Source organism: Acomys russatus, chromosome 2, assembly GCF_903995435.1.
Source record: "Acomys russatus chromosome 2, mAcoRus1.1, whole genome shotgun sequence".
NCBI lineage: Eukaryota > Metazoa > Chordata > Mammalia > Rodentia > Muridae > Acomys > Acomys russatus.
The window spans coordinates 47,166,408-47,184,633 of NC_067138.1; the positions used below are offsets into that span (position 1 = coordinate 47,166,408).

At 36.6% G+C, this 18,226-nt stretch overlaps 1 protein-coding gene across 1 annotated transcript in view; it reads left to right on the forward strand.

Annotated features, from left to right (window-relative positions):
- The window catches only part of Mms22l (MMS22 like, DNA repair protein), a 117,837-nt gene that overhangs the window by 4,502 nt on the left and 95,109 nt on the right, over positions 1-18,226 (forward strand). The window contains exons 4-9 of the mRNA XM_051160899.1: positions 941-1,028; positions 1,132-1,312; positions 4,294-4,384; positions 7,160-7,290; positions 8,378-8,491; positions 17,393-17,569. Coding sequence (XP_051016856.1) covers positions 941-1,028; positions 1,132-1,312; positions 4,294-4,384; positions 7,160-7,290; positions 8,378-8,491; positions 17,393-17,569 — 782 coding nt within the window. The remainder of the gene's footprint in view (positions 1-940; positions 1,029-1,131; positions 1,313-4,293; positions 4,385-7,159; positions 7,291-8,377; positions 8,492-17,392; positions 17,570-18,226) is intronic.

Consider the following 18,226-nt stretch of genomic DNA (forward strand, 5'->3'; position numbering starts at 1 on the left):
AGTGTGTGGTGACCCCTTGGGGTTGCATGTCAGATATTTACATTATGATTTATAACAGTAGCAAAATTACAGTTATGAAGTAGCAATGAAATAACCTTATGGTTGGGCTCAACACAATGTGAGAGCTGTATTAAAGGGTCGCAGCACTAGAAAGTTTGAGAATAGGTGATAATTCTTATAACTGAGTAGGTTGGCACTTAAGAGACCTGTAAATCAGCATACTCTTGTATGGTTTCTTTGTTCTATCGTGGTTTTTGTTTGTTTGTTTTAATACATTTATTTTTTTCTAAATTGAGATTGGCTGTCTCCTTAAGTGGAATCTATCTGGATTTTCCCTGGGATAGTGGCTTAGAAACTACCTCTGGATAAGAAGCTGTTATGATCATAAAGCTCCATCTCTCTAGGATAGAATTCTTGTATTGTCATGACTTAGTACCTGAAAGCTTATTTTATGTTGTTTTCTGGTTTTTAAGTTTACCCATTTTTACTTGGGCAACAAGAATTAACTCACAGGGCTAGAGACATGGCCCTTAGGTGGGGGTATTACTCTTAGGGAGGAACTGAATTTTGTCTCTTAACACACTCTCATATCAGGCAGCTCATAACCACCTGTCACACCAGCATTAGGGATATCTGATGGTCTCCCTGGGTACCTGCGTAGATCCACACACAGACACATAGTTTAAAGAAAAACTCTTAAAGGATTCACATTTTAAGCAGGTTTTGCTTAAGTAGATTATAAGAAGGGAGAACAAAGTCCTATTGTGGGTTCTCTTGTAGTGGTATGAGAGTCTAGAGAAAGAAAGTGGGTTATTTTAAAGTGTTTGTTGTAAACTCAGTAAGACTGATAGGTTAGATATGAAGTTTAGCCTGTTACAGATTTTGGCCATTACTCACTAACTGTTTAAGCTATCACTGATAGTGTCTGTTTCCTTTTCAGGGAAGATAGCCACCTTGCACTCCAAAGCAGACAGTATTAGGCAGCAATGTGTAGTGTTTCTCCACTACATTAAAGTTTTCATCTTCAGGTAGGATAACAGATGAGTATTTTTATTACTTCATGGATATCTACCTGTGTATCGTATATTCACATAGACTCTTGTATATTTAATCTATCTAATCACTTCTTAGGTGTCTGAAAGTACAAGATGCTGAGAGCCACACTCTCCCTGTCCATCCCTATGAGGCCTTGGAAGCTCAATTTCCATCAGCATTGGTTGATGAACTTCATGGATTACTTCTATATATTGGACATCTAGCTGAACTTCCCAGTATTACTCTAGGAGCATTTGTAAATCAAAACCAGATTAAGGTTTGATTAGTTTATTTTTTAAACTATCTATCTTTTTTCTCCCCCAAGAAAAAGAGTATTATTCAAGAATAAGAAGAATTGGTACAAACACAGCATGAAATAAAGCTCTGATCTTCTATCTTGTTAATTATGTATTTTTCACTGTATATAAATGTGCCTTACCTACATTTAACTTACAGGAAATATGGGAAGGATTAGATTGGTGTGTGTAAAGTGTTTAATATATTACACTGAATCAATAGCTGTTCTCTATTCAACAGTGTAAATGTTAGAAGTTTCAAATAAAAATTAGCCTCTGATATTTCTGTTATATTCATTGATAAAGGTTTAGGCAAGTGCCATGTTATTTATATGTTACAGTAAAACTTAAGAAAGAAAAAAAGAAAGAAAATTTAAAAAAAAAAAGAAAGGAAGAAAAAAAGTCCCTCTCTTTTTTTTAAAAGATAGTATATTATGAATCTGAGCGTGGCCTCAGAAAATTATCATATGGAAAAATATACATTCACATCTGGACCTTAATATTATACCTTAATGGTAGAGTGTTTATTGTATTCAGTGTTGGGATCAATCCTTAACACTCCAAAGGAAAAAACTGTACACTTTGAAACCCACAGCTCTGTATTCCAATCCCCCAGACATTTTTTAGAATGTAGTTGGTTGGCTTAATTTTGCCTCTTTTTCACCAGTGATAAGTACACAATCTGAAGTTTGATTTAAAAAATGGTATTAACATCATAGCTTAGCTTACAGGTAAATTTCAAGTTCTATATGAATGAGAATTGGAACACATGTAAATGAGAAATTATAATTTATGGACTTCTTTTAACTTTTAACCCCTTCTGTTGTATTTCGCTTTACTAATATCAATAACTATGTTTTTGGTAACATGACACTTGCCAAAATTTATATTTTATTTTGGTAAACTTTAACAACAAAGTACTGACTTTTTTTTTTTCTGAGATCAATGTGTAAGAATAAAAACTATTCTAAAATAGTTTCTAGGTTATGGGTTTGATCCATAGGAAAGTAAGTCAATAATTGCATTTTATATCCTGTCATATGGTAAAGGTAGATTTTTAGAAAAAGGGAAATTTTCTGTTTTCTGTAAACTGTCCTGGTTGTATTTTCTGGATATCTATTAAATGCATAAGATAATAAACATGAATAGCTTTTGTGTCAGTATAGAGAAACCTTTGTTCACAAGTGTCTTTATCTGAGGTTTTTGCGGACATTTGATTTGGTAGACTTGAAAAAATAGTTTATTTCAAGTCTATAAATATTAAAGCAGGAGATCTTATTAAAGTATAAAATATATACCAAAATACTATTCTGTAATGAAATAACCTATAAAAAAGTATGATTTTTACATATTTTTATATACAGTATATCAACCTTACATACAAACGGCATTATTTTAGTTACTTCCAGTTGAGCATTTATCTTGATTTTGTATTAGAGATATTACTTATTAGATATTGTATATTACAAATAGTTTCTTTTATTTCTCTTTGTTTCTTTTTTACCAATTGACCTGACTTTCCAAGGAGATGAGTGGTTTTGTTTGTGTTATAGTTGTTATGCTGTTAAAAATTACTTTGGTTTGTATATTTATGGCTGCAATTTATCTCTTTAAAAATATGTAGGGGGCGGGTGCTAAAGAGATGCCTCCGAGGTTAAGAGGATGTTCTACAGAAGACCTGGGTTTGATTCCCAGCAACCAAATAAATGATGGCTCACGAAAATCTGTAACTCCAGTTCCAGGAGATCTAATGCACTCTTATGGTCTCCATGGTCACTGGGCATGCACATGGTGCATGTACATATATGCACGTAAAACACCCATGCACATAATTAAGAAAAATGTAGGGAGGTAGGAACTCTGATAATGGTTTTTGTAAATGGATATGGTAACTCTTAATGGATTATAGTTTCTTCATTGATTTGAGGTGTCATATGTATCTTTTCCCTGTTGGTGCTGCTTGTTAACTCTCCCCATGCCACTATGTAACTAGTGTAGCGTTTTAATTTGTTTGTGTATCTGATAGGGAAGACCCTTTATCATTCTTCATAGATATTTTAATAGAACTTGTTAGTGTTACTGTATTGTTTTTACAGTGATTCCCTCAGTGCAGCAGAGAGCTAAAAGTTCTGACTTGAGTCCAATAGAATTGTTTTAATGCTTAACCATGAATTGAGAGATAAAAAGTCTTTCACCTTTTTATTTCTGTTTTTTTTTTTTTTTTTTATTTCGAGCCAGGGTCTCTCTGTGTAGCCTTGGCTGTCCTGGACCCGCTTTTAGACCAAGCTGGCCTCGAACTCACAGCGATCCACCTGCCTCTGCCTCCCGAGTGCTGGGATTATAGGTGTGCGCCACCATGCCTGGCTTTTATTTCTGTTTTCTTTCTTTCTTTCTTTTTTCTTTTTTTGGTTTTTGAAGACAGGGTTTCTCTGTGTAGCTCTGCTTGTCTTGGAACTCACTTTGTAGACCATGCCTCTACCTTCTGAGTGCTGGAATTAAAGGCGTGTACCACCAAACCCAGCTGTCAAATTCCATTTCTTAATGAAGATCTTATAGTTGGTGTGATAATCTGAAGTTCACTTTTTTATATTTTATATAAAGTTCCTATGTACTCACTGCATTGAAGAATATCTCCTAGATAAGTTCTAAAGCAAAAACTATCTTAAAGATTCCTTTGCAGCCTCATGGCTAAGTAGAATCAGCTGTTGGCTGGAAGGAGTCTGTGCTGTCCCAGTCTGTTCAGCCATTTCAAGTGTATGTCTGCATTAAACCATCAATTAAAATACATCCTTTCAAGGATCTCCAGTGAAAGAATTCTCTAATCAAGTTTTTTCCCCCTGGGCTTTTGAATAGTTAATTGGTAGTTTATTAGTTCTTATGGTGTGTATGCAGTTTGTAATATTGTGCAAAATATCTAGTCAAGTATGATTTTTTTACTCATAGTTAATAATGTCATTTACAGGTCTTCCCACCATCATGGCATTTATTACACCTCCACTTAGATACACATTGGCTGGTGTTGGAAATACTGCACATGCTGGGGGAAAAACTGAGTAAGTTATGAGTTCCTTAACTCTTTTTCAAAATCCTAAGTTTCATTCATTCATTCATGATTTTAAAATGAAATTAGTCAGCTGAGTACACTGGTCTATGGTCTGTAGTCCCAGTTCATAGGAGGCTGAGGTAGGAGGGTCATGATGGCAGCCTGGATTGTATGATGGATTCTGGGTCAGCCTGAACTACATAGCGAGACCCTGTTCAAAAGAAAGTGAGCAATCATATTATGTTATAAGCACTTAATGACATTTTTAAAAAGTAGATAATAAATGCTTATGTTCCCTTTTCACCCAGAGTGTTCATTCTTCATGCCTACCCCATTTCCAGATAAGTGGGAATAGGTTGGTCAGTTTATTTTTCAGCCTTTGATCTTCTGGTATACATTTGTTCATTTTTGCTTATAACTACAAGTGGTTGGTATGGTTGGTACTTTTCATTGTGGTTTTTCATTTAGGAGAGAGAGAGAGAGAGAGAGAGAGAGAGAGTGTGTGTGTGTGTGTGTGTGTGTGTGTGAGAGAGAGAGAGATTTGAGACAAGATCTTTTTTTCCCCTCAAGACAGGGTTTCCTTTGTGTAGCACTGGCTGTCCTGGAACTCCCTATGTAGACCAGACTTTCATCAAATTCACAGGTATCTGCTTGCCTCTGAGTCCCAAGTGCTAGCATTAAATGTGTACATCACCACTGCGTGGCTGAGACAAAGTCTCTTGCTGACTGAACCTAGACTTGCCATTTTGGCTAAACTGACTGGTCAACAAGCCCTCATGGTCTGCCTTCCTTAGCACTGAATTATAGGTCTTTGATGGCTTTTGCTTGGGCGCTTGGGCTTTTGAAGTTATGTAGCAGCATTTTACCTACTAAGATTCCTCCCCAGCTCCCACTTAGCAGCTTTTTAGAGATCTATTTGGGAAAGTACATGTGGTTCAGTTTTTCCAAGGTAGTATGTGGTAGTAAGTACCACACTTACTTAGCTATGCTTGCTTTTTAACAGTAGTTTCTAGATTTGTTTTATATTATAAATAGTGTTTGCCAGAAGACACATATATGTACAACTTTAATCTGTATACACATTCTTTTTTGTTGTTGTTTTGAGACAGGGTTTCTCTGTCGCCTTGGCTGTCCTGATCTTGCTTTGTATACCAGGCTGGACTCAAACTCACTTAGATCCTCCTGCCTCTGCCTCCCAGAGTGCTGGGATCACAGGCCTGTGCTACTGCACCTGGCTCTAGTCTGTATACACATTCTAGAATATATTTTTGTAGACATAGAATGGGGCACTGAAGTTTTGACATTAATTTTATATTATGTCTTCAGACTCTTGCGGTGATGGACAAATGTTTTGCTAAATCATGGAAAGAGATACCAAGTGTCTTTTTTTTCCCCTCAGTGGGTTTTTGTTTTGATTACCAGTTAACTTCAACATCATTGTTTTGTTTTGTTTTTTGTTTTTTTGAGACAGGGTTTCCCTGTGTAGTCTTGGCTGTCCTGGACTGACTTTGTAGACCAGGCTAGCCTTGAACTCACAGCGATCCACCTGCCTCTGCCTCCCGAGTGCTGAGATTAAAGGCGTGCACCACCACCACCACCGGGCAACTTCAACATCTTTACATATTTTACTGTTTATTTCTTTTTCAAATTTTCTAACTTTTTTTAGGAGTTTGAATATATGGATAGTAATTTTATATTTTGTTGGTCCCTTCCCCTGCATGGAGATAGGGTTTCTCTGTATAGCCTTGGCTGGTAGTTTTATATTTTGAATGCTGTAATTTATTTTATTCGTTTGGTCTTTTTTTTCTTAAGACAAAGTTTCACTATTTAGCCCTGGCCTACCTATAACTCAATATGTAGATCAGGTTGTCCTACCTTTGGAATTCTGGGATTAAAGGTGTGTGTGTGTGTGTGTGTGTGTTTGTGTGTGTGTGTGTGTGTCCACATCCAGCAAATGTTTGTTTGTTTTGTTTGTTTTCTTTTGGTTTTGTTTTTTGTTTGTTCCTGGTATTGACATTTTATGTTTGAAATTTATATATGTTTTGATTATGTATGTATGTAACTATGTATATAGACATAGATAAACAAAAGGCACTCATAGATTTATGACTATATTTCATATACTTAGAACAATATTCAAGTGGGCACACTGTGATGTAGGTATATGTTTTGGTTATTGTTTACCTTGGTTTGCTCAGTTTTATGCCACAAAACAAAGTAGTCAGCACTACCAACATCAGCTAAAAGACTAATGTTTTAGCTTTGTAGATTAGGACTTTTTGATGTTTTTCTTTATTTTAAAGTGATAGAACAGTAATACTTTTCAAAAATGACTTTATTAATACAAGAGATATTAATTAAACTGAATATTGACTTGAAAAAGTTTTTTAGGTAATGCCTAGACCAATACAGAAGTGGTTATTCTCAAATTTAACTTACCAAAAAGAAAGAAAGAAAAAGAAAATTCTACATTGTGTTTTACTTTAGAAGAGTTAGAAGAGGGAAATTGTCTTATGAGAATTAATAAAATCTGTGGGGTTTTTGTTTTTAGTTTTGGTTTTGGTTTTTCAAGACATGGTTTCTCTGTGTATCCCTGGCTGTTTTGGAGCTGTTTTGTAGAGCAGGCTGGCCTTTGAACTCACTGAGATCTGCCTCTGCCTCTGCCTCTGCCTCTCTCTCGGTGCTTCAGCCTCTCAGCGCCTTGGCCTTGGCCTCGGATTACAGGTGGGTGTCATTGTACCCAGCTAATCTAAAGTTTTAAAATAGAATATATTTTATTTTGCAGAACAAGTTGTTTATGGTCGTCAGTTTATCAGTCATGTAGGTGACAGTTTAACCAATGTCAGCCTATTTGAAGAACATTGTGAAAATCTTCTTTGTGCCTTAATAAGCCTGTCACTCAACAGATATGACAAGGTAATGATTTAACAGTTATTAATGTTTTAATGACAATAATCTTTAATACATGTGGTTTAATATATAAGAATTTGAAATAGAGTCTGTGTTAATGTTTCTTGTGTTTGGTTACTAGTATCTGGGAGCTAGATTGAACAAGAGTTTGATATAAATGCTTATAATAGGCTAGAATTCATCTTACATCTTAATTTTTAAAGTGGTATATTAAATATAAAATTAGTACATATTAATGAGTTAATACCTTTCTTCTTGTAAAGTTTTTTTTTTTTTTTTTTTTTTTTTTTAGTTTTTCGACACAAGGTTTCACTGTGTAGCCCTGGCTGCCCTAGACTTGCTTTTGTAGACCAAGCTGGCCTCGAACTCATGGAGATCCGCCTGCTTCCGCCTCGCGAGTGCTGGGATTACAGGGGTGTACCACCACGCCCGGCAAATATCATGTTTTGATAGTTATATCCATTAGATAATGTTTAAATCAAATTAAATATGCATAAAATCTTTATCATTATAGTAAAAACATTCAGAATGCTTTGTTCTTGCTTTTCAAAAACTTCTCAAATAGATACACTATGTAACTATTCTGACTGTACAGTAGTAGACAGGAACTCCTTATTCCTGCCTAGCTGTAGCTTGAAGCATGTTTACTCTGCCTTATAATAAATGCAAATTTATTTCAAAGTTTCTATGAAGAATCTTCGTGTGTGTGTGTGTTAGTGTGTTAGATGCATCAGATACAAGTAAATAAACTGACTTTGAGGTTGATTCCGTCCTGTATTCAAAACAGTTGAGTAAAGAATCCTGCACTAGAGAATACTTACATGAAGGTCCCTTTCATTTCCTTTAGGTGCAGATTTCAGTAGTTATGACAGAGTTTATTTCTAACAATATCTTAAATGTGTACTGCTTGGTCCATGCTTGAAAAGTTTTTTGTTCTTTAGCTCAAAATCAGGTTTATAGTGTACTTTGGTTGTAAAGGGAATTTTTTTAAAAAGTTGGCGAAATGACACTTTTCCTTAAACTGAGAAAGCATTCTAACTTTTTTTTAACAATTAGCTATGTTACATGTAAATAGCTTTGTTTCTTTTTGTAGGTTAGGCCTTCAGAAACATTAATGATTAATCACTACCCATGCTCCTGTGTTAAAGAATTATGGGTTCTACTTATTCATCTTCTGGACCACAGAAGTAAACGGACTGTTGCAGAAGTAAGTTGGAAAATTGATATTTAGTTGTTGTGACTAGTTCCTACATTGAATTTTCATATGTAGGAGAATGGGTGCTCTAAGCAAACACAGTGTTATGTTTGCATACTAGGGAATTCTGCTATATTAGCCTGTATCTTCCAGAGAATGTGCATAAGTAGAAGATATAAGTAAGTTTGTCATAAGGGATTGACTAATAGAGAAGCTGATCGTGGCATAGATCCAGGAGAACTATTTATACAAGTTTCAGTCTGAATCAAAAGGCCTGTAAGCCAGGGGAGCCAGCAGATCTAGTCTCATTCCAAATCTGAAGGGAGGGGAAAATGCTACACTAACTTTAAGAAGTCTTCCTCAATCTTTAGGGCAGCTTTGTAGTTTCAGTGACATGTCTGGTTAATTGGAAGGATCTACATACATTAGGGAGGGCAGTCTTCTTTATTCAGTATATGAATTTTTTTTTTGTTTTTTGCGTTTTGGTTTGTTTTTTTGAGACAGGGTTTCTCTGTGTAGCCTTGGCTGTCCTGGCCTCGAACTCATAGTGATCCACATGACTTTGCCTCCCAACTGCTGAGATTAAAGGTGTGCACCACCACGCTTGGCCAGTATACTAATTTAAATGTTAACTTCAGGAAAATTTAAAATGTGTATCTGGTATAACATTTAACCTATTATCTGGAGACTCTATGCCTGATCAAATTGACACATAAAATTAACATTACATTGGTGAAATGAAATGAGAAGAATGCAAAGGATTATAATGTACCACTTTTTATGTAGAAAAGAAGAAAAAAGTGTGCGTGCCTACTGGTATACACAAAGACACTGGAATGACAAGGAGCCAGTCTTGGTGAAATAGATGTGTAATTGCTGAGTGCTGATGTTGAAGGGCCACCCGCAGTGAGGCAGGAGCTAGAGACGATCTGCCTAGTGGTTCTGGGGTAGGCAGCCTGAGGAGTTCTTTTCAGAGAGTTCTGAAGTGAAGCTACACTTCCTGACTTCACCTAAGAAAAGCATTTGTCAGAATAAAGCAGAATTGGAGTTAAGAGGGGTTTTGTTTATTTGTTGTTTAGATTATGATTACATCATTTTTTCTTCCAACTACTAGTCCCTTTGCTCTTATTCAGATTCACAGCCACTTTTTCTTTATTGATATGTCATGTATATTTCTGTGTATTGGTGCTTTGCTCTGGGGAAGACTGGTTTTTCCACTCTTACCATTACTTAATTTTCTGTAATTCCTTCTGTATGTTGAAGCCTCCTGAGCTTTCCCCTTTTCAAATTAGCATGTCTCTGCAACCATAACAGTGGCAGTTCATGCGTGTAGCTCCTTGACACAGCAAGCTTCCTGTTTTCATGACTCAACATTTTTTTTTTTTTTAATTACCACCACTCCCTTCTGAAATAATCCCTGATCCATAAGTGCATTAGTTTCTTGTTGATATTGTCAGGTTAGACTGAGTTCCACCACTTTTCATTTTGATAATTGTTGGTTTTTTGGTAATGGTCTCCACTGTTGGAAAGATGAGTTTTATTGAGGAGGGGTGAGAACTACATGTACCTGTGGGTGTAAGGACAGAGTTTTAGAATGTAGTTAGGCGTTACGCAGGTTTAGTAAAGGGCAGTTGTCGTTTTGTCTTCAAGATTTATAACTACTAGCCCAGAGAGGTTGGTTAGGTTTCTGGTACCAGGTGTGATTTCCTTCTTGAGTGGAGGTCTTAAGTCCAGTTAGAGAGCTGTTTCTTATTGCCAGGTGTGAATACTGCACCCTTATTGTTATCATATCTTTCTGGTTATTGTAGTTCATAGTTTGTCATAGGTGGTAGTACTTTTGCTTCCTTCTGTTAGAAACTTGCATGGAACGTTCTGGTAACACGAAAGCTAGCCTTCACGGAGGAGGTTTTCAAGTCAGATTGACATTTGGTCATCTGACCCCTGTGTCTAAAGTGCATCATTTTTAGTAGAGATGTACCTTCAACCTCTGGTTGGGAAACTAGTATTAGTAGCAATATCCTAAGTGTTATAGGAGTCTCATGAGGAACCCTAAACAACTCAAAAGAGGGCTTCTCATGCTTGGTGTTGGGTTCTTTGTTTGTTTGGTTAGAGACCTTTTTGGTCAAGATTCTCTAGTGACACAACTGATCAAAAGATACACTCCCATTTCCAACAGCCTCAAAGAAAATAAAACACCTTATATCTGTTTAAATATGTCTTTCTTTAGTTTGGAAACATTTTCTTCTACGATATTGTTGAAGATCTAGTCTATGCCAATAACTTGGTTCTTCTCCTTCATCGATGGCTGTAATGAAAAGGTTTGTTCTTTTCATGGTGTCCCCTATTGCCTGTACGTTCCTTTCTGTTGGAACATGGTCCAGTGTGGGAAAATTCTGAGTGCTTGTGAAGGATATGGAGGGAGCACTAGAAGTGAGAATATAGATTTCTGCATTAGTTTGTTGTAGAAAGTCATTTCTCCAAAGATTTATTTGAACATGACGAATATTAGGCTGTAGGTCTTTGTACTTTGTAGTACTTTGTTTAATCTCCATAGTGCTCAACGTTCCTAAAGCTTTGAGGGTTGAATTTACCTCCATAACAGGCCATTGGAAGGGCTATTCTTCTGTGGTTATAATAGAGACATCAGCTCCAGAATGAATTAATCCTGAAAAAGTTTTTTCTTTTATTTTTAAATCCAATAATGGTTTATTATTTTCCTTTAATAAATTGCTTAAAGCTACAATTTTATTTGTACTACCCTCATGAAATGCAGTTTTCCGTGAAAGTGCTACATAAAGCAATAATAATTGTGCAATTTTTTTCTTCTGCTTTAAATTGCCAGTGGGCACTGTGATCACAACTAAAAATTTCCCTACATAATCTTCATCAGTGACTCCTGTATGAACTATGATTCTTTTCATGAATAAACTACAGCAACCCAATGGAAATCCAGTTGTTCTAAGCAGTACAGGTCCAATATCCTGTGTGTAACTTGAAAAGGACACTGGAAAGGGGAAAGGGTATCTCTAGGGCAAGGACTGTCAATAGTAGCACTTCCTTGAGTAGCAGCTTATAACAAAAGAGTAGATTGATTACAGCCTGAAACTGGCGCAAATGTAACTGGTTTTGGAATTAAACCCTCTAATTTTACAGGACCAAAGTGGGGACCCTCAGTCTGCTTCCCTGTTGTTGACTGGTGGTATTATTGTAGCTAGGCGGCAATCTTTCATGTTCAGATTGGCCCAGTGTTTTCCCTTTTTTGCATTTTGGGCATAAACTAAATCAAGAAACTTGTTGATTTTGAGCATTCAGTGTTGTAAGGGAAGTTTATGTTGTTAAAATTTGTAGACATCTGTCATTGCTGTTTATAGGTCCCCACATTTCTACAGAAGTCCCTAACATTTTCCGTCTTTTTCTGAGGTTTGATTATTCTTTGGCAATCTTCATTGGCAAACTCTTGAATTTGTTCCTCTTTTACTTGTTTTTCAATAGCACTGTCTCCCTATGAATTCCACATAAGACTTAAGGGACCTTATAGGATTTTTATATAAACTAGACCTGTAATTAAATCAATTTGTGTTCAAGCAGCCATGTGTAGGAGAGCTGTGGGAGCATAAAGCAACTGATAATCTGTTGATACCCATCTATCTACCAGTCTCTGTCAGCCTTTCATATGTGACATTTCCAGGGTCATCTCTTAGTCTTAGTTATTGAACTTTCTATGGTCTTTATTTGTAAGCTACATTTGCCCGAGAAGAAGTTGGGAGGGGCTAACAACCATTTTAGCAATTATTTGAAAGTGATATGGCTTTATAATTATGAATTATATATGGAAATTATTGTGCATTATTGCTTCAACAAAAACAATATTCAGTACAAGTATGAAGCAGTAGACTCATAGGAAGAACAGGCCTTTTAAAAAATACTTGATTATATCCATGTTGGATCCTTAGTAGACATTTCAGTTTTGCAGAAGCTGTACTAGAAATACCAAGTGCAGCCCATAAGGCCAGGGAAGAACTGGTAATCTTCTTTTCCTTGCTCTGCTCTAGCTTGCTAGGTTCTGAGTTTAACATTTTCATAGACTCCAAAATCTGCATCAAAAGGTGGAGAGAATTAAAGACTGAGTATCAAATTCCTCACCTCATGCTTCCAGATCATCTTCAGGGAATGGAGATTATGTATTTAAAGGAGGCTCCAGTAAAGGAGCCGAGGCAACTGTTAGCAATATAGTTGTCTGTAGTGCTGTTTTTACATTCTATTTTGCATGAATTGGAAAAATTTCCTTTTTTGCCTTTTTTACTAGTTTTAAGATTTGATTATCCAGTTTATATTCATTCAAGAAATTGCCCATCTCTTTTTCATGATTAATAGCCCTCTTTTCTTTCTTAAGTATTTTGATGACAATTCAAATTAATGCCAAGTGACCAAAAACTGAATAGAGATCTTCAGTGTATACCTTCTCAATATTCTTTCGGACTCTGTCCCGTATTTCCGCATTTAAAGTTTCTTCTGGGAACCAGGGATTATAATCATACACTTGCAAGCACTTGGGTTCCCACTCTCTTATCTTATAGCCAACTTTAGGTCCCTGTTCTGGTGCCACTTATCACTGCTCTGGAGATGGTGGCACCTGGGAGTAAGGAGCTGATAAATAAGGCAGACTAAAGTCTCACACAATATCCAACTTTTTTCTGCGCCTCAGACAGTTTATAACCTAAAAATTAATTTGACCATGTCCCCTGGAGGGGGAGACCTGGTGGCACTCAGAGGAAGGACAGCAAGTAGCCAAGAAGAGACTTGATACCCTATGAGAATATACAGGGGGAGGTAATCCCCCTCAGGAACAGTCATAGGGGAGGGGAATAATGGGAAAATGGGGGGGGGGGGAGGAATGGGAGGATACAAGGGATGGGATAAACATTGAGATGTAACAAGAATAAATTAATAAAAAAAAAAAAGCACAAAAAAAATAAAATAAAATAAAAAAAAAAAAAGAAAGGTCAAATGGGTAAAGTGCTCATGAGTTCAAGTTGTGTGCAATCAGAGGCCAGTATGCATGTGGAAAGATTGTTTTTCCATAGAGACGTATAAAAGATAGTTTAAACATTTAATTGAATAGCAACAGCAAGCTGTAATGAATAATCTGAAGTAAACTCACTCCAATTCACTACATCTGTGAGGAGCATGAAAATACATTCCAAGAACAACAGTTTTGAAGAAACTGAGGTCTTCTTGCCCTGTTTTCTTGGACTGTTCACACAAGTCCTCCGAATTCTCACAGGACACCATTTCTGGACTGTGTTCTGATACCTTTAAATTTTTTCTCATAGTTTTTGTTCATTTCATCCATCTCTGTGCTCCCCATCCCCCCAAAGCCTTATGTTCTATCTCCTCAATTCATTCTACTTGTAAGGCTTTCCTTTGAATTTTCTATTTGGGTTATTGGGTTTTTTAGTTCCATCTTCATTTCAACTTGAGTTCTATTCAGTGTTCTGTATTGAATTCTGTTCTCAAGTCCTATATTATGATTCCCATCAGCTTTATATTTGTGTTTGTTTGTCTATATTTGTTGTATGTTTGGGTATCACTCAGGCATTTATTCTCTTTAAGTTCACTGAGCTGTTTCTTTGTATCTTTTTACTTACTGACTGACTTATCTGTCCTTCCTTCCTTCCTTCTTTCCTCCTTCCCTCCCTCCTATCCAACCCACGCTCCCTCCCCCCCCTCCCATCTTTGGTCTTTTTGAGGCAGGGGTTTCAGTCTGTAGTCTTGGCTGTCCTGGAACTTGCTCTGTAAACCAGACTGGCCTATCAGAGAGATTCACTTGCCTCTGCCTCCCAAGTACTGAGATTAAAGGTGTATGCCACCACCACCCGACTCTTTTTTTTTTTTTTTCCTTCAAGACAGGGTTTCTCTGTGTATCTCTGGCTGTTCTGGACTCATTTTGTAGACCAGGCTGGCCTCAAACTCACAGTGATCCTCCTGCCTTTGCCTCTCAAGTGTGTGTGTGTGTGTGTGTGTGTGTGTGTGTGTGTGTGTGTGTGTGTGTGTTTAAATGCCTTAGTTTATTATTATTTTAAATTCCAAGTCTTGGCAAACATTTCTACAGGACTCCTGGGTTTGGAGCAGAGAGACTGACTTTCCTTTGATAATTTTATTTTTGCTGTAAGATCTGGGCATATGGCTTTCTTGTTATTTCTGTGTCTGATATGGACAGGATGTTAGGGTAGAAGAGAGATTATGTGGTCAGGTTGAGTCTAGAGGTTGGCTATGGCTTAGGTGAATGATGTCAAATGCATATAGGAAACTAGACTGGTTTACAGGATCCAGTCTTGGTCCAAGCCTGGAGTGTGGGTGTAAATCCGGGCATTGCTGGGAATGGGAAGAGGGCCAGACTAGGCTAGACCTTGGAAAAGGATGTATAGGACTGGCATAGTGGAGAGGTTGGAATGTGGTGTAGAAGGGGCAAGCTAGGTGGTGGTGGAGATGGAAGAGGGCAGGGTAGATCTTGGCGGAAGTCTTGGGTTGGTTATAGTGCAGGTAGTGCGGCTATAGTTTGGCACTGGATATGGAACCCAAGCTATATCTTGGGCATTGTAGAAGGAAAGGATTAAGTGTATTAACTGGGCTAGCTCCCGGAGAAGGATGTTCAGGATAGATAAAGAGGTTTTTAGTAGTGTGTTTGTTTTATTGTTGTAAGTGTAGGTGTTAGGTAGAGGCACTTATGAGAAGTCTACAAGGCACTCAAGAGCATGGGTATGGCCTTCTCAAGAGTTACCCTTAGGTGTCTTAATAGCTATGTATGTATGATTTGAGACTTTTGATGTTACATCTTAAAGGGTTGTAAAGGAGTTTCAATGAGTTCATGGGTAGTTCTAGATGTGAATCCATAATTTAAATGGGTTCATACAGTAGTTACAGATGTGCATCCATGAGACTACTGCTGTTAGGGTAAAACTTAAAGTCACAGGGGTATGTGTGCAGTTAAGGCATGTTACTGTAAGCATCTATAATCCCACCACGCAGGATGCTGATGCAGCTAGAACACAATTTCTAAGATAACCTAGGCTAAATAGTGAAATCCTGTTATTTATGGTTCTTTATAAATTGTGCTTAGCCTTAAAAGTACATAGTCAAGTTGTATATTCTACCATCTAAGTTAGTACTTCAACTTTGTACTGTGCTTTTATCCATTTGAAATATAGATACCTTCAGTTACTTCTTTTTATATTCCATTCAATATACCTTCTAAACATGTTGATTATTTTTGAGCGTAGGAAACATTAACATGCTTCTAAATCAGAGATACGTGAAAAGCCACACTGAAACTGTTTTGATGCAAGATAGGAAGACAGAAAATTAAGGAGACATTAGGAGTAAAAAGATATTTACTCCAGATATCTCTACATAATATTTATCAGTTACAAAGATGAAAACAGTAATGCCATAGATCTAGGTAGTCTGAAAGATGCCACATTAATCACCTGAAGTAGGAAAAGGTGCCACCATGTGCCTCTCATGTGATGCAGTGAAAGAGTAAGAATGTCTCAGTGGCTTTCTTGCCCCAAATCTGTGAGATCATCATGAAGAGTCATGTTTCAGTTTCTTTAAAACATAAAGGTTATGCATAGTAAAATTTGAGAACTGGTATAAGTTAAGAGATGCTGAAGCAAAATGGTAACCAAAGGCAGCTCAGGGCTGTTCTGTAATGGTGTCAGAACGACTTAGAGTAAATGTTACTGTGCATAATACAAAGGAGAGAAACACGAGGAGATAAAGAAGCATGCTATATGATGTTTTTATTTGTTGTTAGAAAAGGAGAGGAGTAAAACAAAAAATAGTAGAATAGTTTCTCATTTTTCATAAAAGTGAATCAAATCAAGAAACCCAAAGGACCCACTTAATATAAATAAACTAAAGAAAAAAAAAGCCCTATACATTGCAGTGACACCACCGAGTTCAAAGACAGATTAAATAAGTAACAAAAGTATGGAGTGAGTTTAGGGGCTGGGTGTGACAGAGTAGTAGAATACTTGCACTCAATCTCTAGCGTGACTTGCAGAGAAAAAGTGCCCCTTTGATGAATAGCTAACTTCTCAGCAGCAGATAGAGGAATCCAGTGGAAGAACTGTAACAAGCAAACTCATACTCATCATCTTAAAAATCTCCATCAACAAAGGTAAATAACGCCATTTCCAGTGAAACAGCATAAAAAGATGCTCCAAGGTAGTTTCAATAGAAGAACAGATACTAGAGTGGAAAAGGACTGAAGTATGGGAAAGAATATACAGAAAACAGGAAATAAGTAATTTATGGTGGCTATAGGTAATACCAGTCTGACAATGTAGCAGGGCCCTGCCATAGAAAAAAACATTTTAAAAAGCCTTGAATAGAGCTCAGTGGTAGAGCAAACTTGCCTGGCACAGACAAAGCCCTAGGTTTAATTCTTTAAAAAACAAACTCTCAAATTGCAATGATATTAGCATGTAAACTAGGTTGGGCATGAATGAATGAATTTTCTAAGAGTGCTGTTTTATCTAAAAAAACTGCTTTTGTCTTGTTATTTTTAAGGTCACCATTAAGAATAGACTCAGAAATAATATGCAACCAAAAGGAAAACATTTGTAAATACAATAGGTTTGCAGATAGAAGTACAGTATAAGATTATTGAGTTAAAAGTTTTATTAATCATTTCTTACAAGGATTGCCAGATGATATATTTAGAGATATACTTTCAGACCATTCTGTAGAGTGTTGACAAAAGACACCTTTAAAATATACACATCAAGGTTCATAAGTGATGCTCTGTTTTGTATGTATACTTCATTATGAACAGGAAAAACTTTTAAGTCAAACATCACTAAAATAGTATCTTAATTTAACTGAATTATGTTCTTTTTGTTTCTATAGTCATTTTGGAATTGGTTGAATAAACTACTTAAAACACTTTTTGAAAAATCCAGTGACCAAAGAAGACCTTCTGTTTCTCTAACCCAGGCCAAGGATCCATTAGGCTTTACTTGGTGGATTAGTGTTCATGTAGCATCCCTGTACCAGATTGATCGCCATGGTGTAGCAGATGAAATGGTAAGATTTAGGTTTGCATCTGTTGGGAAGTAAAATGTAAATAAAAACTCAGGTCACGGGGAAGTGACTTTTCTTTTGTATTTCTCTCTATATAATTTTTATAAACATCTAATCTCGAAGTTCATATTTTTATTGTTTGGTAACTGAAAAGCAAGTCTTAAAACACTTGGTTTTTAATGCTGGCACTGCTTAAGCTTTTCTGATCCCCTATTTCCTCATGGAAAAGATCATGGGTTGGCTTTGCTCAAAAGTTTGTTTCTAATCATAAATACTGCAAGAGTGTCAAAGGGAAAGTATATGTTTCCCAGAAACGAATCAGTTGGTTTTGTATATATGTAATGAAAGTATTTCTTTTGGGGCTGGAACACATACCGCTCAAGCAGAAGACCTGAGTTGTGTTCCCTGCACCCACACTTGGAGGTCCATAGCTTGCCTGTAACCTTAGCTCCAAGGAATCTGCTGTCCTCTTTGGGCTTGCTGCAGGCCACTGTAGTGGTGCACAACCCACACAATCGTATAAATGCCTCTTTTGTATAACATTTCTTTAGAATTACCTGCTTTTCTCAGTTTAGCCTATTTAACAGCTATCAAGTTTGCTTCAAACAAGAAGACAGATTTTTATCTATTCTATTAATGTTTTTAGTTAGAAACATTGTT